Below are 25,324 nucleotides of genomic sequence, written 5' to 3' on the forward strand. Positions count from 1 at the left end.
TACAGAGTAGAAACAACCCTGTTTAGAATCCATTTCAGGTGTCCTCACTGATGGCTCAGATAGAGATGCTGCACTATGAAGGCATTTCATTCTGATCCTTGTTCATAGCCCTTCGAAATACTGTTAAAAAGTAAGAGTCAAAATAAAAGCAAATCAAAGATGCCCCTGAGCAAGTAACCAGGAATGCCTATGGTTAGGTCCAAGCTGTACCCTGCCACTTGAGCCAACAGACCCTCTTGCATTAGAGGTATCAGTGGTGGGGAAAAACACCATGTGCAATTTAGGGGAAGTCCCAGTGGGAAAATCATAACACTGCCCCCTGGGGTACTGGAGCAAGGTCACACAGTCTGCAGAAGAGAATATATGTTTTTTGAAATGCAACTCTTGGTATGGTACAAACTGAAAGCCGGACTATGGGACACCATATGAATTCATGAGCCAAACCTTCCCTGACCCATCAACTCAGATAGCCCAGACTCCTGTCATACACCATGGTTGCACCAGCACCTCTTCCTCAGCATAGTCCCATGGCCCACAAGGGGGATCTCTGAGGACTAGCTGATGGAGGATGAAAATGCCCACACTTGGTTTACAGATGGGTCAGCTCAGTGTGTGGACGCAAGCCACTACAGTCTAATTCAGGCAGAGACCGGGACAGTGCATCTGGCCATCTGCTTCAAGTGATAAAAGAAGTGGCCTGAGATTAGGACATATAAGGGCTCATGGGTAGTCTGGCTAGCTGATCAAAATCATAGAAGAAAACAGATTGGAAGATCAGAGACAAAGAGGTCTGGCAGAAAGGAATATAGTGTATGGGAAATGGGAGTGGGGGAGGGAGGGAGACGCAAGAGGGAGGAGATATGGGGATATAGGTATATGTATAGCTGATTCACTTTGTTATACAGCAGAAACGAACACACTATTGTAAAGCAATTATACTCCAATAAAGATGGTAAAAAAGAAAAAAAAGAAAGAAATGGGAGTGAATATAAAGTGTGAAAATCTCTGTATTAAAAGTTAACATCAATCCAAGAGTTCCCACTATGGAAATGGCATTAAACAACCAAGTAGGTAGAATGACTTAGCCAGTTGATGACAGCAAGCTGTCACTGGCTGGTCCAATGGTGGAACAATGGACATATTAAAAAGTGGCGCTGGTGAAAGAGATAGAGGTTAAACATCGACCCAGCAGCATAGGCTTCCACTTTCCATAATGAATCGAGCTACTGCTGCCTCTAAATGTCCAACCTGTCAGCAACAGAGACCAATGTTGAGTCCATATCATGGCACCATTCCTTCAGGAGACAATCTGCCCATTTGATGGCAATTTGTCTACACCGAGTCCCTTCTACCTTTAAAAGACCTGTGATTGATTCAGATAGGAAGAGACCTTTTTTGGCATGGATTGCCTTTCCTGCACACAGAGTCTCAGCCAGCATCACTACCCAAGGGTTTGTTCAACCTGCCCAGGATCCCACACACAGCAGAGCAGGTATTAGAGTAGGCCCGTGACAAGGAGGTACCCCAGTCATACCACCTCCATGAAAACGTGGATTTGAGCAACGGGTAGACTGTGATGGACATGGAGAGTCATCATCTACATGCCTCTGGAAGGATTTATAGTCCCAGCTGCCTAGGTGTTGCCAGCCCTTTCAGAAATTGGCTCAGCTGCAGAGTCCCAGTACCTGTGGGGACCCACATCTAGCAGCTGATCTATAAGTGAGAAGTTCCAGCCAACTCACCCCAGTGAGCTAGGGTCATTTTAGCTCAATCAAAATGGCTAAGTCTGACATGACGTCTGCATCACAGCTCAACTTTTCCTGCCCAATCTTATTTCCTTGCCTTTCTTTCCACATTTGTTTATCCCAAGGGCAATGCCTAATAAATATTCTATTCTCTAAACTCTAGCTCAGAGTCTAACAGAACCCACCTGGATTACATTTTCTGAACAAATCTCAGGGCACAGAGTGAGCCGTGGGAGGCCCCAGGGCATATTAATATCTCAGGACATTTTTATGAATCTATACAATGCACTTTCATAAGCATATATTTTAAAATTACTCCTGGGTTTATACTTGCAGCCTTATGATAATTGAAGTAGCATGCAAATAAATTCTCAAATACCTTTAGCCAATATGTACAGAAAATGTACATCGTATCTATTTTAGGAAACCCTCCTACACTGTTGATGGGAATATAAATTGGTACAGCCACTATGCAGAACAGTATGGAGGTTGCTTAAAAAGCTAAAAATATAGCTACCATATGATCCAGCAATCACACTCCTGGGCATGTATCTGGAGAAAACCATAATTCAAAAAGATACATGCACCCCAACGTTCACTGCAGCACTATTTACACTAGCCAAGACATGGAAGCAACCTAAATGCCCATCAACAGAGGACTGGATTAAGAAGATGTGGTATATATATACAATGGGATATTACTCAGCCATGAAAAAAGGACGAAATAGTGCCATTTGCAGCTGCATGGATGGGACCTAGAGATTGTCATACTGAGTGAAGTAAGTCAGACAGAGATAGACAAATATCATATGATATCGCTTATATATGGAATCTAAAAAAAAATGGTACAAATGAACCTATTTACAAAACAGAAATAGAGTCACAGGTGTAGAAAACAAACTAACGGTTACCAAGGGGGAGAGGGAGGGATAAACTGGGAGATTGGGATTGACATATACACACACTACTATATACAAAATAGATAACTCATAAGAACCTTTGTATAGCACAGGGAACTCTACTCAATACTCTGTAATGACCTATATGGGAAAATAATCTATAAAAGGGTAGATATATGTATATGTATAACTGATTCACTTTGCTGTTCAGCAGAAACGAACACAAGATTGTAAATCAACTATACTCCAATAAAAATTAACTTTAAAAAAGAAAAAATAGGGCTTCCCTGGTGGCGCAGTGGTTGAGAGTCCGCCTGCCGATGCAGATGCAGGGGACACGGGTTCGTGCCCTGGTCCAGGAAGATCCCACACACTGCGGAGCGGCTGGGCCTGTGAGCCATGGCTGCTGAGCCTGCGCGTCCGGAGCCTGTGCTCCGCAATGGGAGAGGCCACAACAGTGAGAGGCCCACGTACCGCAAAAAAAAAAAATAAAAATAAAAATAAAATAAAATTCTAGGAGAGGGCCAGGAAGCTAGGCACTGTCCCCTCACCATCCCGGGCCCTCTGACGCCTTCCTCCACTTCCACCTCCTCTCACCGCCCCGTCCCCTCAGTTAAGGTGGGGCGGGGAACAACCCAGAATTTCTTTAACTCTCTCCAGCCCTCCCCTGACCCGGCCTGAACGTAAGCAGAACCAGGCCGGCCCACTGGCGTCAGGGGCCTGGTACCGCCGCGAGGTGTGTGAAGACGCCGGGGTCCAGCTCCGCCCAGGGCAAAGCGGCGGGGAAGGGCCTGGTCCCCCTCCCCCCTCCCCCGCTCACTTGTGAGGACTGGGGCCCCCATCCCACGCCGCCACCAATGCGATGGTCCAGTAGCAGATGACCAGTTCGCAGAAGGCCCTGCTGCTCGAGCTGAAATCCTTGCAGTAGGAAGCTGTGGACGACGCCGCATCACACTGGCGGATGAATCCGCCCTCTACAACGGGGAGGTTGCCCTCTTCGGGCCCCCTAACACCCTCTACGAAGGCAGCTACTTCAAGGCTCATATTAAATTCCCTATTGATTACACGGATTCACCACCTACCTTGAGATTCTCGACCCAGATGTGGCTCCCCAACATTTCAGAGCATGGAGACGTATGCAGTTCCGTTCTACCTCCGCCTGTAGACGACCGACGGAGTGGAGAACCGCCCTCTGAAAGGCGGAACGCTACTCAAAATTCCAGGACTATCCTGTTAAGTGTAATCTGGTTGCTTAATGAGCCCAACACCTCCTCCCCAGCCGAGGTGGATACCTCTGTTATGTTCAGGGAAGGGAGGGACAGTACAGGAAAAGACAAATAATATGCCAAAATCATTAGGAAACAGGTTTCAGCCACTAAAGCCAAAGCAGAAAAGGATAGAGCGAAGGTCCCCACGACCCTGGCGGAATACTGCATCAAAACTAAAGTGCTGGGCTTCCCTGGTGGCGCAGTGGTTGAGAGTCTGCCTGCCGATGCAGGGGACACGGGTTCGTGCCCCGGTCCGGGAAGATCCCACATGCCGCGGAGCAGCTGGGCCCGTGAGCCATGGCCGCTGAGCCTGCGCGTCCGGAGCCTGTGCTCTGCAACGGGAGAGGCCACAACAGTGATAGGCCCGCGTACAGCAAAAAAAAAAAAAAAAAAAAAAACTAAAGTGCTGGGACTTCCCTGGTGATGCGGTGGCTAGGGCTCAGCGCTCCCAAGGCAGGGGGCTTGGGTTTGATCACTAGTCAGGGAACTAGATCCCACATGTGTGCCCCAGCTAAAGATCCCACAAGGGGCGTTGAAGATCCCGCATGCATGTAACGAAGACACGGAAAAGCCAAATAAATATTAAAAATTAAAAAAAAAAACCCACTAAAGTACTGCAGCCTCAGTTCGCCTCTACAAAGTGTTCACAGTGAAACACATTTGGTCTGTTTTCAGATTCTTGAAGAATTAAATAGTCTTTCGCCAAAAAAAAAGATAAATAAAATTCTAAAAATTTCACAGGCAAAAATAATCTCAAAATGGATCATAGATCTAAATGTAAGAGTTACAACTATAAAAATTTCAAGAAGAACACACAGGAGAAATCTTTAGCAACTTTGGGTTTGGCAAAAAAATTCTAGATACAAAACAAACAGCATGAACGAAAACAATTTCATAAATGGGACTTTATCAAAATTTAAAACTTTGCTCTTCAAAAGACCCTGTTAATGAAAGAAAAGATAAACCACAGACTGAGAGAAAATATTTGCAAAATATATATTCAAAAAGGACTTATACCTAGAATATATATAGAACTCTTACAACTCAATAATAATATGATAAATAACCCAATAAATATGGGCAAAAATCTTAACTAATGCTTTACTGAAGAAGATATACAGATGACAAATAACCTCATGAAAATACGTTCCACATCATTAGTCACTATGGAATTTAATTAATTAAATAAAATGCATTTAGATGTAAATTATATGCAAATTAGAACTACATGAGATATCACTAGAATTTCTAAAACTAGAAAGACTATTCATACCAAGTGTTGACGAGCATGTAGAACAACTGGAACTCTTATATGATGCTCTTTTATTTTTTTTAATTTTTATTATTTTAAATTTTATTTATTTGTTTATTTTGGCTGCATTGTGTCTTCGTTGCTGTGCGCAGGCTTTCTCTAGTTGCAGCGAGCGGGGGCTACTCTTCGTTGTGGTACGTGGGCTTCTCATTGCAGTGGCTTCTCTTGTTACCGGGCACGGGCTCTAGGCACGGGGGCTTCAGTAGTTGTGGTTCACAGGCTCAGTAGTTTTGGCTCGTAGGCTCTAGAGCACAGGCTCAGTAGTTGCGGCGCATGGGCTTAGTTGCTCCACGGCATGTGGGATCTTCCCACCCGTGTCCCCTGCATTGGCAGGCGGATTCTTAACCACTGCACCACCAGAAAAGTCCTTATGATGCTCTTTTAAAAGTAATATGGTACAACCACTTTGGGACACTGGTTGGCTCTGTATTATAAATACAACTCAGCAATTCCACTCTAGATATTTATCCCAGAGAATGAAAAATATATGTTCATAGCAGTTTTATTCACAATAGCCATGGAAACAACCAGATGTCCATCAATTGTTGAATAAATAAACAAATTGTGTTATAGCCTTGCAATGAACTACTACTCAGCAATAAAGAGAAAGATACCTCTGATACACGCAATATGGGTAAAGCTCAAAAATGTCGAGTTCATACTGAATGTTTCCATCGATGTTAAATTCTAGAAAATAAAAGCTAATCTATAGAGACAGTAAGCAGATCAGTGGTTTCCTTGAGTTGTGGGTGAAGGAAGTAATGACCACAAATGGGCAAGGAGAAACACTCTGGCCTGATGGAAATATTCCATATCGTGAGTGTAGTGGGAGTTACACAGGTGTATATATCAATATTTGTCAAAAGCCATAAAATGCTACACTTAAAATCTTTGAATTATTCTATGTAAATTATACCACAATAAAAATTTTTAAAGAATATTTTTAAAACCTGTTTAAAGTATGACCAAAAGAAATGAAAGTAGGGATTTGAATAAATATTTGTACACCGATGTTCATAGCAGTTTTGCAAAATAGACAAAGGGTGGAAACAACCCATGTGTCCATGAACAGAAAAATGTGTAAACTAAATATGGTATACATGTACAATTAAATATTATTCAGCCTTAAAAATCTGACACGTGCTACAACATAGACGAGCCTTGAAAACATTATACTAAGTGAAATAAGCCAGTTACAAAAGGACAAATAATGTGTGATTCCAATTATATGAGGTTCTTAAAGCAGTTGAATTCACAGAAGCAGAAAGTAGAATGGTAGTTGCCAAAGGGTGAGAGGAGAGGAGAATGAGAAGTTACTGTTCAATGGATCAGAGTTGCAGGTGGAGAAGAAGAAAACATTCTGGAGATGAATGGTGGGGATGGTTACACAACAACGTGAATGTACCTAATACCATAGAACCGTACATTTTTAATTGTTTCAAAAAGGTAAATTTATGTATATTTTACCACAATTTAGAAAAAGGAGAGGTAATGAATATAATATGTGAGAGGAAGAAGTGGACACCCCTTTGAAATTAATGCTTTGATTCTGTGGGTAGGGAAAGCTTGGAAACCAAGATGAGCAACCCCATCATAGAAAACTGATAAGCAAGGGATCAAGGAGACTAGAAAGAAAGAACTTCAAATAGGGACCATCCTGACCAACAGGATAGGTGAACCTAACAATTCAGATGATTATCTTTATGCCGAAATGCAAAGAAATGATCATCTTGAGTCTCTCCCAAAGGGTTATGTTTCTAACTCCCAAAAGCTTTCTATGGAAGCATGAATTTCATGGGAAATAGCTGGAGAATAGGCTAATGGAAAGATATGAATTTCGATTGGGCCCACTGTCTGCACAACAATTTCCCTATGGGCTAAGACAAAGGGTCATTAGATTTGGAATCACATCCTCCATTCACAAGAGAAACACTGACAACTTACTAAGATTCAGAGGAGATCAATAGGACAGAAGAATCAGCTAAACTTGCAGGCGCGGCAGCTATGGCAACAACCTTGGCAAACCCTCCACAGAGATAGCAACAAGCCACTTCAAAATCACTGGGAGCTGAGCCAAGAGAGGGAACACTGAGACAAGGGTTTCGTAAATCCTAAGGATAAACTCCCTGCGCATGGAAAACAAAGGACAACTTACAAAACATTTCCTTTGCTTTCTTCTGATCTTTCTTAATTTAAGAACCCTGGCACTAAAGTCTGGAGATCAGACCCAGTCTCTCAAAGGGAAGGACAATCTGCTCCACAGTCCTTAACATCGGGTCCAGTAAAACATTAGATTGGCCTGGAGAGACTCTAAACCCCGAGACTTGTTTTGAACAAAGGATAATTTTCAAGAATCTCAGGAACTTTTAGATACAGGATCAAAGATAACATTAATTCTGGGAAACTTGAACATAAGGAGAGAGATTTTTTTGACTATTGGAAGATATGGAGGAGAAGTAGCTGAGGTTCCTGGGTTAGGATAGTGGCTGGACACAGAGGACCAAAGAAGTTTTCCTGGGGTGGTATTTCCTTTCCCTGAGTGTGTAATTGCAAGGGATTCATTGCAATTCTAGGGATGGAAAGAGCCTTCAAATGTCAGAGTAGAACCCCCAACAACTGGACCTGCCAAAAGGGAAGCTCTAGAACCACACTGCTGCAAATGTGGAATAGTACCACAGTGCAATAGGACTATAATAAATTTCATAGCAGGGATGTTGAAGAAACTGGGACTAACCTCACAAACCACTTACCCCTTGAACCCTGGTTTGACTGGTCCAAAATAGAGATGGACATTGAATCAACCTTTTGGTAATCTGTGGTCACTGATGTAGCAAATGCATCCTTTTAGATGCTAATTATGACCTGTTAATTTTGGTCATCAATATAGTGTGCCTTTTTCTGGCCAGAGTGGCCCTACTATAGGATAAATTCTTTAGCACTGCATTATAATCTAATAAGGTAACATTTAAACAGGTGTCCTTGATCTGATTCAAATAGAAGATGTATTCATTTTAGAGCTGGCACATTGGGGTAGCAGTTGGAAATAATTGTACTTGAGGCTCTGCCTTCCCTTATTATTTTGACAACTAAAAATGATAGAACAATTTAACAGAAAAACTAAATTCAAGGGCCCTTCACCAAACAATAACTTTTATGGGAGTGTTGTTATTTTGAACATATAAATTATGCACTGAAGGGAAAAAAATGTTTGTCCTTGAAACTCACATCACTAAACAGGATGCAAAGAAAGTAAGTGCCGGGTACGGATACAGACACAATGGGGTATTCTGCTGCAGTACCATCATTAGATCACGTGGCCTCCTGACAGGCAGGTTTCTTAACGATTACACAGGCAACTTTCTAACCTCTCAGCCCATATAACCCAGAATGATTCCCCAGTGCACTCTCCAGTGATCCCTTGACGTGGAATCATTGGCGTGTCCCTAAGGAAATGAAAATGTTGTCATGTCTGTCAAATGGTATACTCATTTTTGAGTACAAATCAGTTGCCAGCCACTTATTGGTCCATCGTTAAAACAGAGCAACCCAAAGACAGAACATCAAGTCCTTTTGTCACCACCACAAATTTGATTATGTTTGATACACAAGTACTCTCAAGGGATGACGGGCAGATGAGAGCTCCATTGTTAAATGGAAGCAGTAGAATCAGGGTAGAGGACTGCCCTCCACAGAAGCATGCTGCATTACTAGGAGCCAGCCCTTGGCAAGAGCACCCTGACTGATGCCCAAGGTCCACTGCTTCTTCTAAGAAACACTGTGCTTGACCACTGCACTCTTCACTCTGATACCTCCAAGATGATTATTTTCAAATACCACAAGATGTGGTAGCCATCCAAATCTCAGTGTGATTGGAGGTAGAGTCTTCTTCACCTTAACAATTTATCTTCTCAATAATTTCTCCCTTCACAATAATTGCCCCCTTCACAGTCCCACCCTCCACACAACTCAAGCCCCATGGCAAAGGGTGAGGTAACAGTCTGGTCAATAAATATGCTCGAACCACACACACGACTGGCCACTCCACCACCATGAAGAGATCTGGAGCAATAAAAGTGACAGGTCCCGAATGCTTCTTCGTTAAAAAACTAGAGAGAAAATAGAAGTAGAACTGACTTATTTACTGAATTGGGGTAAAGAGTATATGGTTCATTGGGGAAAAAAACATGGGTTGGTCAAAAAAATATAAGTAAACACTTGTATCTGAAGTTATATTTTCTTATATTTTAACCATGGCGGGGCGAACTTGTAGATGAAATGAGAACAGATATTCGTTTCTGGTTGCCAGAAATGCTAAAATAAATATTCAAACTCCCTTTGACCCAATGGGTGGCAAGATACATGTGAACCACCTAGAAGCCAAATCATACAGGAAGCTTTAGTGGCTGAGGAACCAGGAAACACTGAATATTTTTTCAAACAGGGCCAGGGGAACTTTAATTTGAAATCCAGAAATCTTTTAAAACTAAAAGGCCTTTGATTAGCTTTTTCTTTTCTAGTCTAGTTCTCTAATCCTTCTTTTCTGTTGATGGACATAGTATCCTATGCGAGACTAGGGTACAACTTCACTGTACCAGCTTGTCCCAATCAACTGCACTTTTGGGGCCTGAATGTGGGGTTGCTTAGTCTGATGAGAAGCAAGGCTATTTTCAGCATTTATGGAACCATTTAACCAACTGTCATGGGCCATTTGACACATTGAAGCCTCCCATGCCGGAGTGGTCTCTATAGAGAGAAGAACCTTGGTCTCAAAGTATTAATTCTATCCAGTTATACATGGCAATGGCTGGAGCCTGTGGAGAACACTCAACCAGGAAAGAGATCAATCTGTTCTATTTTAGCAAGTAGAAAAGCTAATTGTTGCTAATGAAAGTTTATTTATATACATTCTCTTATCATTGCAGAAACTGTAGGGAAGTTTTGCAAATGATAGTTAACATTCCAAGCAAGAAAGAATGGAAAATGTCAGTTAATAAATGATTTCTAATAGAACATTTAAAATAGAGAAGAAAGAAGATGACTAATGGGTGAGATTTTCCCCAAGCATCCTGAGGATAAAATAAATTATTTTCAAAATATTGATTTGATAATAAACCAAATTATTCTTATCCTTCCATGTATGAATTAATTAATATGTTCACACACTACTTCCATTTAGGAGTATCAAGCGAAATCTATTCAGATATGGAATAGATCATTTCTTCAAGTAGTATAAATTCAGTAGATATAAATTGTTTTTCTGACATAGGAAGACATGCCAATATATAAATAGAATTAGAATGCAAGATATAGTGACTTTCTAGTTTTCTGAAAGTTTGTAAAGCTACTGCTTCAATCATATTTCATATCTCAAATTTCTACAGGTAGCTATCACCATAAAAAAGTTAAACTTTTTGAATTATGGTTTTCTCAGGGTATATGCCCAGTAGTGGGATTTCTGGGTCATATGGTAGTTCTATTTTAGTCTTTTAATGAACCTCCATATGTTCTCTGTAGTGGCTGTATCAATTCACATTCCCACCAACAGTGCAAGAGGGTTCCCTTTTCTCCACACCCTCTCCAGCATTTATTGTTTGTAGATATTTTTATGATGTCCATTCTGACCTGTGTCAGGGGATGATAACTCATTGTACTTTTGATCTGTATTTCTCTAATGACTAGTGATATTGAGCATGTTTTCATGTGCCTCTTGGCCATCTGTATGTCTTCTTTGGAGAAATGTCTACTTAGATCTTCTGCCCATTTTTTTGATTGGGCTGTTTGTTTTTTGATATTGAGCTACATGAGCTGTTTATATATTTTGGAAATTAATCCCTTGTCAGTTGCTTCATTTGCAAATATTTTCTCCCATTTTGAGGGTTGTCTTTTTGTCTAATTTATGGTTTTCTTTGCATGGAAGTAACCTAAATGTCCATCAACAGATGAATGGATAAGGAAGATGTGGTACATATATAAAATGGAATATTACTCAGCCATAAAAAGAAATGAAATTGGGTCATTTGTAGAGACGTGGATGGACCTAGAGTCTGTCATACAGAGTGAAGTAAGTCAGAAAGAAAAAAACAAATACGTATATTAACGCATATACGTGCAATCTAGAAAAATGGTACAGATGAACCTATTTGCAGGGCAGGAATAGAGATGCAGACATAGGGAATGGACATGTGGACACGGGGTGGGGAATGGGGTGTGGGATGAACTGGGAGATTGAGATTGACATATATACACTACCATGTGTAAAATAGATAGCTAGTGGGAACCTGCAGTATAGCACAGGGAGCTCAGCTCGGTGCTCTGTGGTGACTTAGATGGGTGGGATGGGGGCGGAGGAGGGAGGTCCAGGAGGGAGGGCATATATGTACACATATAGCTGATGCACTTCATTGTACAGCAGAAACTAACACAACATTGTAAAGCAACTATACCCCAATTTTTAAAAAAAGTTAAATTTATATTCTTATTATATCTAAAAAAAAGAAGAAATTTTGATTGAGTAACAATATTCGTTGTGGGCCATCTTTGATCAGTGTATTATCTGTTTAAATTTATATGACTTCCTCCACAGTTATAAATTTAGACACCAGCAACATTTTGCAAAAGATTTGAAATACTTGCATAATGCTGGCTTTGGGACACATGCTTTAAATATAGGTGTCAAACACTGAACCAAAACTAGGTTTTCACTTTTATTGACAAATAAAAATAAATGGGAATTATTTTATTCTGAAGATTATTAAAGTATTACTGCTTAACCATTTTTAGTATTTTTTTTACATTTATAAAAGGAATAGGTTTTGTTTTTTAACATCTTTATTGGAGTATAATTGCTTCACAATGGTGTGTTAGTTTCTGCTTTACAACAAAGTGAATCAGTTATACATATACATATGTCCCCATATCTCTTCTCTCTTGCATCTCCCTCCCACCCTCTCTATCCCACCCCCTAGGTGGTCACAAAGCACTGAGCTGATCTCCCTGTGCTATGCGGCTGCTTCCCACTAGCTATCTATTCTATATTTAAACCAATAGGTTTTGAGCTAAACCATTTCTCTGCCTCTTACCCTGTATACACGCAAGTACACACACTACCCCTCTAGCCACGCACACATTCCCATGTAGCTTTATTAAAGGTATCTGTTGAACTCCCTACCCTCACCCTCCACATTGCCATTAATTCATTCAAGTAATGAGAGGATGAATTAACAGGAATAACTCGAGAACATTAAAGAAACAGTTAGTCTTTCATTCAAAGTGTGGTGCATGGTCTGGCCATCTCAAGCATCACCTGGGACATTGTTAGAAATGCAAAAGTTCAGCTCTTCACCTCCTAACCGAGACCTAGTTTAACAGATCTGTCCTTTAACAAGATCCCCAGGTGATTTTGCATGTACATTAAAGTGTGAGAAACACCACTCTAGACTAGTGGTTCTTAAAGTATGGTCTCCAGACCAACTGCATCAATATTACCTGGGAACCTGTTAAAAATGTAAATTTTTAGGCCTCACCCCAGGCCCACACATCAGAAACTGTGGGGCTGGAGCCCAGCAATGTGTTTCACCAAGACTTCCAGGTTCTAACTGGTGACAGCTGCTTCCATGATCGTAACCACATTCCCAACGATGACTGCTACATGTGCGGGTGGTGACATTGACAACTGCTGGGTAGGAGCAAATAAAACCTCAGAAATGTCTTTAAGAACCTACAGGATTTGTATCTGTGTGGCTCTGTAAACTTATATGTGCCACTCTCCCAACTGGTCACTCAGCTCCAGCCACAAAGCTCTTTCTCACCTTAGGGATTCCAGACTCACTGTTTCCTCTTCCTTTAAGGCTCTTATTCTCCTCTTAGCCTTATCCTTTAAGAAATGTCAGCTCTTTAGGGAAGGCTCTGACTCTCCCTATCTAAATTTATTCTCTCTTTTTTTCTGTGTCTGAACCTTGATTTTCTCGTAGAGCACGTCACAATTCACAGTTACGGTGTTCGTTAATTTCCCTTACTAGACATTAAGCTCCATGAAGCAGGACCCACCTCTGGCTTGATCACCATATTTTCCTTGGTGCCTAACAGTATCTTCTGTATAGTAGGCTTAATGACTGTTTATTGAAATAATAACAAAATAGCAGCTATAACGGAAAAGATAGCACACTCAGATAGGTAGATGAAGCCTTTCTATTATTAATGGTGGTACCACAAAGATGCATTCTTTCTGTGATCATAGTGGGTGAAAAGAAATGGGCTTTGCCAGACTAAGTCAAGAAAATTAGTAAGTATAAATGGCTTATAATATCCAATAATTTTCACCATTAGAAGTTCGCTAAATATCAAGTTTTCTCTAGGAACTCAGAATTTTGTCACTTTAAAAATATGTTTTATAAGTAGAATAACTCCACCTGAAAAAGAATGAAACCAAAACATAAAAATTAAAATGTTTAATTCCCTTTTTGAATGTGTATTGAATTCAATACAAATTGATACAGCATTTTTCTAAGCCAAAGAAACCAATGTTACATTTAGAAGGCAATTGACTGCAAAAAAATATAATCTATACTATACTTTATTTTTAAAAAGAAATTCAAGATCTTATCCTATGTTTAATGTGTAGCAATAATGATGTCTTCTTTACAGCTCAAGACATCACAACAAAGTAATGGCACGATAAAGAAATGTTTGTTGTTTTTTTCTCTTGTATTATCTTCATATACTAGTAAAAAATAAACTCTTTAATAAATAAATATATATAATAAATATTTGCAAACTGAAAATGTATAAATAGGTCCATCCTTTTTAAAAAAATGTTCCGTCTTGGTGTGGCATGTTTCATAGTCCATGTTTCACCCAAATTTTTTACATAAAATGCTGTAACCTGCAAAATCCTACAAGGTTCTCAAAATTTATGTAGCAATGATCTTGGCCAACTATGTCAATACATCTCTTCAACATGAAGTATCTATTTTTAATGTAACTTTTAAAGTAAACATACTCCAGAGAGGCGAGGCACCAGCAGCAAACTAGGTGGGGTTCCCATTACCCACAGTTTAACAGATTTTCAGCTTCAATCTACAAGTGAGGACAGGGACAGTGTACCCGAGGGAACTTAATCCACTTGTAAAGAGAGATCTTGATCTACTTCAAGTCAAGATATTTTTTGTTTGTTTGTTCTCAATATTCTTTCCAAATTCAGTCTCCCAGTGGAAAATAGACTCCATAACATTCTGAATGTCTTCCTGTGTTATTATTTTATGATGCAAACTGTAATAAGAAAGAATAGTTGTAGTTTGGTTCTTAGTAAAGACACTATCACCCTTCAACTGTACATTAGTAGGTCCTTGTACAGTTCAGGAACTCTTTCTGGATCCACTGGTCTAGGCAGGAAATGTGTAAATTTCTGATGTCTTTTGGATCTGGCACCATCTCTTGGAGTTCCATCTTTGTTAAGTGCCACAAAATACCTACGGCCAGTGTCTCCATGTTTATATATGTTGGATGAATAGGTATTATACCAGTTCTCTTCAAATTGCTCCCTAAAGATGCATTCAGAAGTCAGTTTTTCCTAAAAGAGAGAAGATAACTGCCATTGAAAAAGATATCTTTAAGAGAATTTCCTTAGAAAAGTCTCAACTCTCTATTTCTTTGCCTATAACTATATCCTTGTAAAAGAAGGAGAAAGGGTAAATTGTTTTTGCTTTGTTCTGTTTTAGTTCTCATGTTATCTGGAATTCTTTCTCCCAGGTGACTCCATCCAGCAGTTTAGTTTACAGAACTCTAAGCTAAATGTCAATTCTCAATTTTATTTTCAAACAATAAATATTCTAAACTTGCCCATGCTCCATTTGACCTCCCTTCCATCACCATCACTGCCAAAGAGGTCTGTAGTTTATCTTGTTCCATCATTAGATGCCAAAGTTCTACACAGCAAATCTCCACTACCATCTTGAAATGTTTCAAGACCTTGTTAACATTCAAATTCCTAACCCAAGATCATCACTCCAAGTCATATATCTTCCCTTTATGAATTTATTGTTTGACGATATAATCCCCACAATTAACTTATATCTGGATATTACTATTAGGTAAATGTAGTAAAAGCCCAGTGATTTCTTGTCTTTTCAAGATGGACTGTATATTATCCCAAGGGGTAGACTACAGTTGCTTTTTCAGTCTGACACATACGTGAAGAAGGAAGATTATGTGCTTGTTTTTCTCTTTCAATTATAATACTACTCTTAGAAGATTACACAATGCATTATTTATCTTTCTTCTGAGCTGACACAAAGCCCAGAAAGGGCAAGTGTTGCCCTTAAAAGGACAGATATCAAGTGGAGTACCACTTACTGAAATATGATAGCTGATTTTCCTCAGTGTATATTGAGATTCTAACTGTATATTGTGGTCTCAATTGAGATTTTTAAGAAAAAAGAAGGTACCAGATAGTGTCATCTGCTAAATCATAAAAGTAAATTCTCTTTGGAGATAGCTACAGAGGCTTCGACTTTAAGAAGGGATTTCACATGAGAGAATGGGTGGGAGTGGCCCACATTTACACTTTAACAATTTTCTTACAATTATATAGCAACTGTGAACAAATAAAAAATGATACAGTGAAAGAGAAAGATCTACATAGTACTGCATGTTGAGCTTTATATTATCCTGTTGCTCTAATTCTTGTGTTGTTTTTGCTGCTTTGTCATTTAAAAAAAAAAGGAAAGAAAAGAAAAAAGAAAATTAAAAAAAACTTACACTGATGAAGTATTAACTTGAAAAGTTTACTATAAGTTCCATATTTAAAACATTTATAGTAGACCTACAGATGTGTGCACTTATCCCCAGTGATAAGTTAAAAACTGCCCAATGCAACTCTGAGTAAGAGCATGGCTACTGTAATTATCAAGTCTGCAGATATGGTCCAACTAGTGTGGTTGCCATTTTCTGTTATTGTTTAAGGTATCCTAAGATTTCATTCATTCATTTCCTATATTGCAAAGGTCAGCAAGTCAGTGATGTATACTTATCTATGAAGGTAATAATAGGTAGAGAAAATTTATATTAAATGAATGTAAAGATGAAAAGAATCTAACATGGCAAGAAGAAAATGCTCTCATTTTTCTGTCTCTGGTCCCAGGATAATGGGCAGAAAAAAACTAGTGAGCTAAAAGCAATAAAGGTTTAGGGCTTAAGAAATGAAAGTGAGGGGACTTCTCTGGTGGTGCAGCAGTTAAGAATCCGTCTGCTAATGCAAACGACATTAGTTCGATCCCTGGTCCAGGAAGATCCCACATGCCGTGGAACAACTAAGCCCATGTGCCACAGCTACTGAGCCTGTGCTCTAGAGCCGGCGAGCCATAACTATTGAGCCCACGAGCCCACGCACCGCAAGGAAGAGTAGCCCCTGCTTACAGCAACTAGAGAAAGCCCACACGCAGCAACAACGCAGCAACAAAGACCCAACGCAGCCAAAAAAAAAAAAAAAGAAATGAAAGTGAGTTGCTATACTACTGTCTAGACATATGGAAATTTATGAGGATCTAGATTTTTAATTTCTACTTAAGTATGTTATTTATGTATTTCTTCTGATATGCATAATCGGTAGCTATTTTACTTATAAAATGGATAGTCATTATTTAATGAATTACAATAATTTTTTAAAAAAATACTTACTGATCCATAGAGTTCTCCTTTGTCATTCATTCCAAGGTAAAGACCACTGTCCACACCTCTAATACTGACCAGTCCCACTGCCACACTGATGAATTCCAGGATACCTGAATTTATAAACAAAATAATGATTTGCATTTATTAAAGAACATACGACTAATGAAAATCTTCCAAAGAGCAGTAGATCAAATTGCTAAATATAATGATGTATGTGGAAGTCCTTTGTAAATTGAAAAGGGATGTACAGTTGTCATTATGATAAGCCTCCTATTTTACAGATGAATAAAACTAAAAAACCAAAAATTGTTCATCATGATAAAATGTTAAGGGTGTAAAACCTTAAACCAGACTGACCTGGGTTTGAATCCAGTTCAGTAACTTACTGATTAGTCTATGTAAGTCATTTGTCTTCTTTGAGCTTCAATCTCCTCATACGCAAAATGGGTGAAATGCTTCCTTACAGGAGAGTGGTAAAGACTAACACATTTAGGAATCCAATAAATGGAAGCTATTATTACCATAAAATTAGTACATAATAGAGGTGTTCATAATTCTCCTCCTTGATTCTATTAACTATAACCATGTTCTATTAATTGTTTTGCTTTGTTTTTGCTTACTATGAATCAAGTAAATTTTTTTCTAGCAGCAGCCAGTATACCTTATATGGGTGTATTAGTATTTTGTAGTTTATAAAGGGCTTCTACTTTTATCAGTACTTTCTATCTGGTCCTCAAAAACAACCTCCTAAGATAAGCATAGAAGATATTATTATCCCATTTTACATATAAAGAAACTGAGGCTTGCTTAAAGACGTGATATTTGTAATTAATAGGACAGATACTTGAACTCACATCTTCTGAGCCCTAATCCAATGTCTGTACTTCAAAACAGTGCTTCTTGAGGACAAGACAGTAGTTTCAAAATTTACAGATTATATAATATGCTATTTCCTGTCCCACGATCCTTAAAAATAAATTTTATGGTTCAAAGAAGTAAAAGGACTTTACAATTCATGAAATGTAATACCCAAATACCAAGAATTTAGCATGCAAGTAGATTTTGCTTTCAATAACTTTCCAGAATTATTTTCATTTATCTATAGGTAAATGGGTACCGAAAACTCTCCACTCAATACTCTTAATACACCATAGTTAAACAAAAACAACAACAACAAAAAACCTTAATGCTTCCCTCTGCATCACTCTTTTTCTCTGCACACACTAACCTTTGGACTAATGTCTTTATCTTGTTCTTCTCTTTAGACTCTTTGGTGAAAAAGTATATAGACATACTTTCTATGCTTGGAACTGCCTTCCTCAATAGCTTTCTACCTTCACCCCTTCACTCCCTCTTAAGCTCTACAAACAGTATAAATGTGTACCATTTAGCCTGACTCTTGATCTTAAGTCATTTCTTGATTCATTATACAAGTTCTTGTTTGGACACGTGACGTTCCCAAGGCCGAAGGAAAGTACAGAATTTGGCTATTTGCATATATGGGGGTCTCTGTTCTACCCAGATCCTAATTCACTCTTTGGCAGAAACATGGATGCTTAAGCTCTAAACAGAGATTCTGAAGAGCTCAAATGAGCTCTTGCAAACTATTAGGAGATCATGTAGAGCAGTAGAGCTAACAAAGATCTTACAGCAACAATATCTTACTGCTAAATTGCCTGTTAAGTGGCTTGAAAGAGTCACTGTCCCTGTATGAGAGCCTAAGGCAGAGAGGAGGTAAGGTATAGTAGGAAGACACAGACCTCATAGGATGGCCATTAGAATGCCTGATACAGAGGTGGGAAGTAAAGGAAAATTAAATGTACTGCCAAGCTCATTAGTGAGTGATTCCTGTTAGAAACAAAAACATAGGCCCAAAACATGATAGGTAGAAGAAGATACATTAATGGAATTTCATCCAGATATACTTACAAATGTATAATTACTTGAAGTTGTAATGAATGTTACATTCAAACTGAGAAGTGGACTGCAGTTCACTTGTAACTTAATTCTCTTTAAGTATCTGATTTACGTTAAGATGCTCTTGTCTTTCAAAGAACAGGAACTGATTAACTGATTAGACTGTATAATAGAAGTAGTTTTCAAGTACAATACAAGATTCATTTCCATATAAATCAATTATAAAACAGATCTTATAAAGTATCCATTTTTCTTGCAGAACTAAATTGTAAGCCACTTACACTTTAATTCTCATCTTAAAATAATGCCGTTATGTTGTCAAAAAATATGTAATTGTAGAAAGACAAGAAATTACGTATATTCTTAGAATAATTATATTCAGTAGCTTCAACTTCATTAAATGACATCCAAAGCCTCATATACATATAACAAGGTCGAAATAATTTTGCAATGGCTCATAGGGGCTGATGGGAAAAAGGTTATGTGCTTTTCATGTTCCTCTTAAAGATTTTACCCACACTTTTAAATTCTGATCCTTTTTTCTCCACAAGGAAATAGTATACCACACAGTAATTTGTAATCATTTGATTCTTAAATGAGATTTGACAAGTCTTTCTTATTTATAATATGAGGTGGCAACTAAGCTAATTCTTTAACAAAGAGTAGACATGAAAAGCTTTCCTTAAGAGGTAATCACAGATTTTAGATAGATTTTCTAATGCCTAGTGTCCCATAAAAAGACTTGGAGGTACTTTGTCTTTTTGGTATCATTTTCAAAGCCAGCCTTTTTTAAAATCATAATAAACAGGTGAGTCAACCCACAATGCAGCCACATCAGACAAATCTATGGAGAATAGGGGAGAATAAAAGAAAGGTCTTTAAAGGAATATGTTTGATCTCAGGCTAAACTTTTTTTTTTTAAGTAATGATTCCAGGTTTATGTATTAGGTAAAATCTTCCTACTGTACTACTGTGCAGGAAAACTCTATTATAAATACAGAGCTAACTCAGATAGGAAATTTTTTAAACCTTACTGGGAACTTTTTGTTTATATTCTATTGATGTGGTTTCGAAACTTTAAAACACATTATTCTGAATTTTTTATTTAATCATAGCCAAATTAGTATAAATTATCAAAAATGTTACTTACTTTAACATCTCAAATAGCACATCTTAAGCATTTTCAAAATTCTTACTTTGATGACACAGAAATGAATTTTTAGAGAAAAATAATTTCATAGTTAATAATTGAAGCACTAAAAAGGGAAGGCAAATATAGAGAGAAGCTTATAATATTACACATGTTGTGTATATACTTTCTTCTCACCTGCACTCTCGTTATAAATTATGATGTTTTAGCTATCACAGGCCACTAGGATGCACTCTAATGCATCCTAGAGGTTGTTACTCCTTTAAGCTACCATGCTAATCTGGGTTATCTTTCCTTTGTGTAACAGTAAATATTTTGTTCTGATAGGTACCCTTGCACCATAGAGTGGCTTAAACCAGCACAAACATCAGTCCAAGTCATATATTTCCAATTACTAAATAAGCATACAAAATTTTAGCCAAAAAAAAATATTCTACTAAGATGGTCATTCTGATATGCAACATTTATTAAGAAATGAAATAAAATACCAGTTTAATGAATGTTATCAAGTTTATAAATATTTACTAATCTCTTCCCGTAGAGTTAGTCTTATAAAGAGACACAAAGTGGAAGAAGCAACTCTTGACATTGGAGAGATTATGGCTGAATTATAAGGGTCTTAAAAGTAGAATTTCCAAGCTTATACTATGTATCCCAGTGGGGGGGTGGGGAGATGTCTGAATATTACCTAAGCTTAACTTCTACCTGCTCTACTTATAGGCATTATCACATTTGTGTTTATTTCTAAATCTTTCTGGTAGCTGGAGGGTTTTTCTGTAATGCAGTAATTCTTATAGACAAGGGAACTGAGCCACCTGGTGTCACAAAGTTCTTTAGACTCAGAATCTCAGCCTCCTCAATTTAGAAACTACTTTCTGAAAGTGACCCCAAGGTGGGCCACTAGGTCATGACACTCTGGACTCATAGTCAACGGGAATTTGGAAGAGATCAGTGGAAGCTGCAAACATGTGGGTTTTAAAAAGTTAATTTTCTAAGCCTTTAAGTGCTACCAAATGACCACCACATGCTCATTTCTACATCTAGAGTTACAAATGCCCCTCAAACTGAGATTTACACTTCCCCAAAGTTTTAATGAGGACTACAAGTCAAAAAAAAGAAAGTCAAATAAGAACATGGGTGAGGATAAGAGAGGGCCCTTCAGAGAAGAGATTCTCAAAGAATTCCAGTGCTTAGGAAAGAAAAGGAAAACTGACACTATGTTAGGCCCTTTCACATTGCTGCTGACAGGTAAACGGTATCTTTCAAATGAAATACACTGATTCTCTCTAATGAAGTCCCAAGTTTGATGATCAAAATCCTTTGAGAGTGCTAGCCAGTTAACTCTAATATGATGAAAACTTCCACAGCGGAGGAAAGATTCTGGGCTGTTAAAACAGGAGAGCAGGGCTTCCCTGGTGGCGCAGTGGTTGAGAGTCCGCCTGCCGATGCAGGGGACACGGGTTCGTGCCCCGGTCTGGGAAGATCCCACATGCCGCGGAGCGGCTGGGCCCGTGAGCCATGGCTGCTGAGCCTGCGCATCCGGAGCCTGTGCTTCGCAACGGGAGAGGCCACAACAATGAGAGGCCCACATACCGCAAAAAAAAAAAAAAAAAAAAAAAAAAACCAGGAGAGCATCTTGAGAGAATCACCTGATTTAACCTCATCATTGTACAGACAAGAAAACTAAGGCTCAGACCGGTGAGGGCACGTGCTAGTCACACAGCTAGTTAGGGGGTAATTAACAATCGAGACCTTATGGTTTCCCAAGCTAGTGTCTAAACAATCTGCCTTAACAATTTTTTGTTTTTGTTTCTTTCTTTTAACCCCTTCTGCTCCCAGGCACTGTTGGAGGTATTCTGAAATACGTCCCTCTGTGTTCCCACCCATATCTTCTTTCACTTCCCCATTTCCTCTTACCTAAGGTCAATACCAAGATCTTTGCTTTCAGATTTCACAATTTCTAAAGAGGATCTTGGCTGAAGGACTGGGCATGCTCAGTAGCCGGATAAGCTTTTTTTTTTTTTTTTTTCCCCTCACCAAACTTTAAGAGCGCTGAGAACTGCAGTCAGGTGAGCCTGACAGTAGCGATGGTGCGCCCACGGAAAGTTAATCTGTTACCTTTTCAGGTGAACATTTATGGTTCTCTAGGTAGACACGTAAAAGCTCGCCTCCTATGTTAGAGCTGTCCTTTGAACAGTAGCCATGGAAGGCTCATCAACTGCACAGCTGCAGGGCAGGTTTAAAGAAGCGGAAGGCTTCCGGTTGTTAACTTTTGTTAAGGGGAAATAGGAGAGGAAGTAGGAGAAAATAATAGGGAGTTTGAAAACAAAAACAAAAAAATGCCTGCGAGGTAAGGAGTGCGGGAAAGATGTGGCTCCGAGTCCAGGGCTCGGTGTCCCAGGCAGCAGCAAGGGCAGGGCAGCCAGGTGCGGGCGGAGCACCCCCCCTTTCTCCTCCTGCCCTCAGCGTCTGGAGCAGCAGGCCTGCCGGCAACCGCGGCGGCCCGCCGGCGGGGAAAGTCCTCCGGTGCCTGCGCTGGCCGCCCAGCAGCCCCGGCCAGCACCTCGCACTGGAAGGGTTCCGGGGGCTCCCGGCCCCGCGCAGCCCCGACTCCGTCCGCGGACGGGGAGGGAGACGCAAGAGGCGGAATAGAGGAGCGCGGGAGGCGGGGTGCCGGTACGTACCGAAGAGGCTGTGGTCCTGCCTGGTGCCCTGCACGCTGCCGTCGGGCAGGATCTGCAGGTGGAAGCCGGTGCGGCAGTAGAGCTGCCGGCGGCGCAGGATGCCGTGCAGGTGCGCCAGCTCCGCAGCCCCGGGCCCGCCGCGGGCGCCCAGCTCCGCCGCGCCCCGGCGCTCGCCTAGCAGAGGCGGCCGCTCCCCGGCAGGAGGCAGCAGGAAGTGCGAGCCCACCTGCTGGCCCAAGCCCTCCAGGCCGCCCAGGAAGCCCCCGACCTCGGCTAAGGGAGCCATGGGGCGGCCGGAGGGAGAGGCGGCGGATCCGGAAAACAAAAGACCCCCAATAAAAAAAAAAAATGGAGCAGGGATGGGGAGGTGAATGGAGAAAAATTACAGCCAAACAAGCGCAAAAAAGCTAAGGCCCGGTTAGTCCCGTGAGGTCGCTGGATGAACTTTGCGCTGAGAGCAGGGAGGCTTTCACTGTCTTGGAGCGATCTTCTCTCCTGGGGTAGGTGGGAGCCGGTTGCTGGCTTTGCAGAAACATCTATAGCTGCCGCTGCCAATACTGGGGCTGGGCCTGGGGCTCCAACTCCGCAAACGGATCAGAGTCCTGTGTACATACACACAGTATATATGCGGGTCCTCTTGACATATGCTAATCAAGTCCTTTCATGCTCGCTGGGGAGGTTCTGTTTGAAATCTTAAACCGGCCTCCTCTCACGTTTTTGCTCTTCGGAAGTGACCAGAAGGGGCCCTTGACGGCTCTCTATCCATGCAGTCGCAAAAATCATTCCCGCACTTGGCCAAAGCTGGCCAGCAACTTCGGGGAGGCGCAGTCAAGGCCGCTCTTTGGGGTTGTCTTTGGAACAACCGTGATGCTGTTCTGCTGCGGCCGTGCGATTGCCTTTGATGTGAGCTCCTTTGCAGTGATAGATCGCTGCTAAAAGGAGCCCAGCTTGGCAGGTATATTGAAGAAGGGAAGGGGGGGAAAGGGAGGGAACTGGGAGCGGGGGCGGGGAGGAGGGAATGGGTAGGAGGAGGAAAAGGAGAGAAGAGGGGAATTGGACTCCTTGGGAGCTGCTGGGAGCCTACAGTGGACAGGTGCAAAGAAAGGTAAGAGAGGGAGAAGGAAAAAGGGCGTTACCTGAGGCTTAGACCTGCCCAGACACACATGAAAGGAAAATCAAAGCTTTGACAGTTTAACTCACTAATTTTAAAACACTAATAAAATGTACAAGCATTACTCTTTTCTTTTATCATTTAGATGGGGACATCCCCTCCCCCTTCCCAGGTTCTCTTTAATGTTTATCTTTACTCAGCACAAGATACAACCAAGATTGCCTTATATCTATATGGAAATTTAAAGTTGTGTGCTAAGTTTGTGAACTTTTAATCAACTTGTTTTTACATCTTTATTGGAGTATAATTCTTTTATAATGGTATGTTAGTTTCTGCTTTATAACAAAGTGAATCAGTTATACATATACTTATGTTCCCATATCTCTTCCCTCTTGTGTCTCCCTCCCTCCCACCCTCCCTATCCCACCCCTCTAGGTGGTCACAAAGCACCCAGCTGATCCCCCTGTGCTATGCGGCTGCTTCCCACTAGCTAGCTATTTTACCTTTGGTAGTGTATATATGTCCATGCCTAATCAACTTAATATAGTAACGTAATATAATTATGAATCTAGGGATTAAGAGTAAATCCAAGTAGGCTGAAAAGAGATGGGTTACATTCTTATATTTGCCACGAATAGAAAATGAATATCTGTAATAGTGTCATAAATGATGAGTGGGCTCTGGGACCGTTATCCAGTCTAAGAGCGCTTCCCTGTTCTTAGTTGCGTTTTCTTTAAGACTAGATTTTGGGGATTGTTCATATTTGAATTATAAAACCAACTAAATGGAGAACAGTGTTGATTCTTGATGTGTTTTTGAGACACAAAAAGTCGCTAGTAAAACGTGGGACTGCCCGTGCATATTTGTGAAATCAAATGTCATTGAGGTGAAGGAGCTGCATACACATCCATTTAAAACTTAAAACTTTGGTTTTGTACCACTAGTTAAATTTTTCAGTGGCAGAAGAGTTGAGAATCATTTGGCAGATTTTTGTGCTTCCCCTGGGCAAAAAGTTTTAGGGAATCACTAAAGATTACTTTTTCAGTCCTGTTTCATGGTCTGTTTAGCAAAGGCCTAAACTTGGGAGTGCAGATGGATGGGACTGCTTTATTTTATTTGCTCTGAAGGGATTTTTGCTAATTAATTGGCAGGTGCTTTAAAGTAGGTAAAGTTACACCTTTTCATCACTACGGTCCTAAGTACTGACCCTTGTGCAACCAAGTTATAAAAGAGTCCTTAAAGCAAGTGATTTACTGTTGATAGATATGAAATAAAACAAAAACACTGGCTAAAAATAATAAACAGATAAATCACTTTAGAAATGTACTCAGCTAAGTCTGTTTTAAAGGTTGTACCAGGTAAGTGTCATATTATTTCACCTTTCAAATAACAGCAATCTGTCTTGTGGTAGGACCCCCAAATCCACCATAATCAAGATTTCAAAGCACATCTGTGTAAACATTATCACATCAGTGAAAACATCAACCAATGAGCTTTTACTTTGAACCAAATCTTCTTAATTGCAGTGTTAAATCAAAGAAAGTTAGATCAAAGTTGTGTGAATCTCATAG

General features: G+C 40.1%; 1 protein-coding gene and 1 pseudogene across 2 annotated transcripts; one reads left to right on the top strand and one right to left on the bottom strand.

Moving 5' to 3' along the window:
- The first annotated feature begins 3,521 nt into the window (after nucleotides 1-3,521).
- Nucleotides 3,522-12,887, top strand: LOC307068586 (ubiquitin-conjugating enzyme E2 R2-like; annotated as a pseudogene). The gene is made up of 2 exons: nucleotides 3,522-4,090; nucleotides 12,741-12,887. The product of its transcript is annotated as a ubiquitin-conjugating enzyme E2 R2-like (transcript).
- Nucleotides 12,888-14,546: 1,659 nt separating this feature from the next.
- On the bottom strand, nucleotides 14,547-22,928 carry FGF20 (fibroblast growth factor 20; the record flags this gene model as incomplete). The annotated part of the gene is made up of 3 exons (XM_079726586.1): nucleotides 14,547-14,792; nucleotides 16,898-17,001; nucleotides 22,643-22,928. 3 exons carry the CDS (start codon nucleotides 22,926-22,928, stop codon nucleotides 14,547-14,549), a joined length of 636 nt encoding a protein of 211 aa, XP_079582712.1.
- Nucleotides 22,929-25,324: the final 2,396 nt, after the last annotated feature.

The sequence above is a fragment of the Hyperoodon ampullatus genome, assembly GCF_949752795.1.
Source record: "Hyperoodon ampullatus genome assembly, chromosome: 20".
In the NCBI taxonomy this organism is placed as follows: Eukaryota; Metazoa; Chordata; class Mammalia; order Artiodactyla; family Ziphiidae; genus Hyperoodon; species Hyperoodon ampullatus.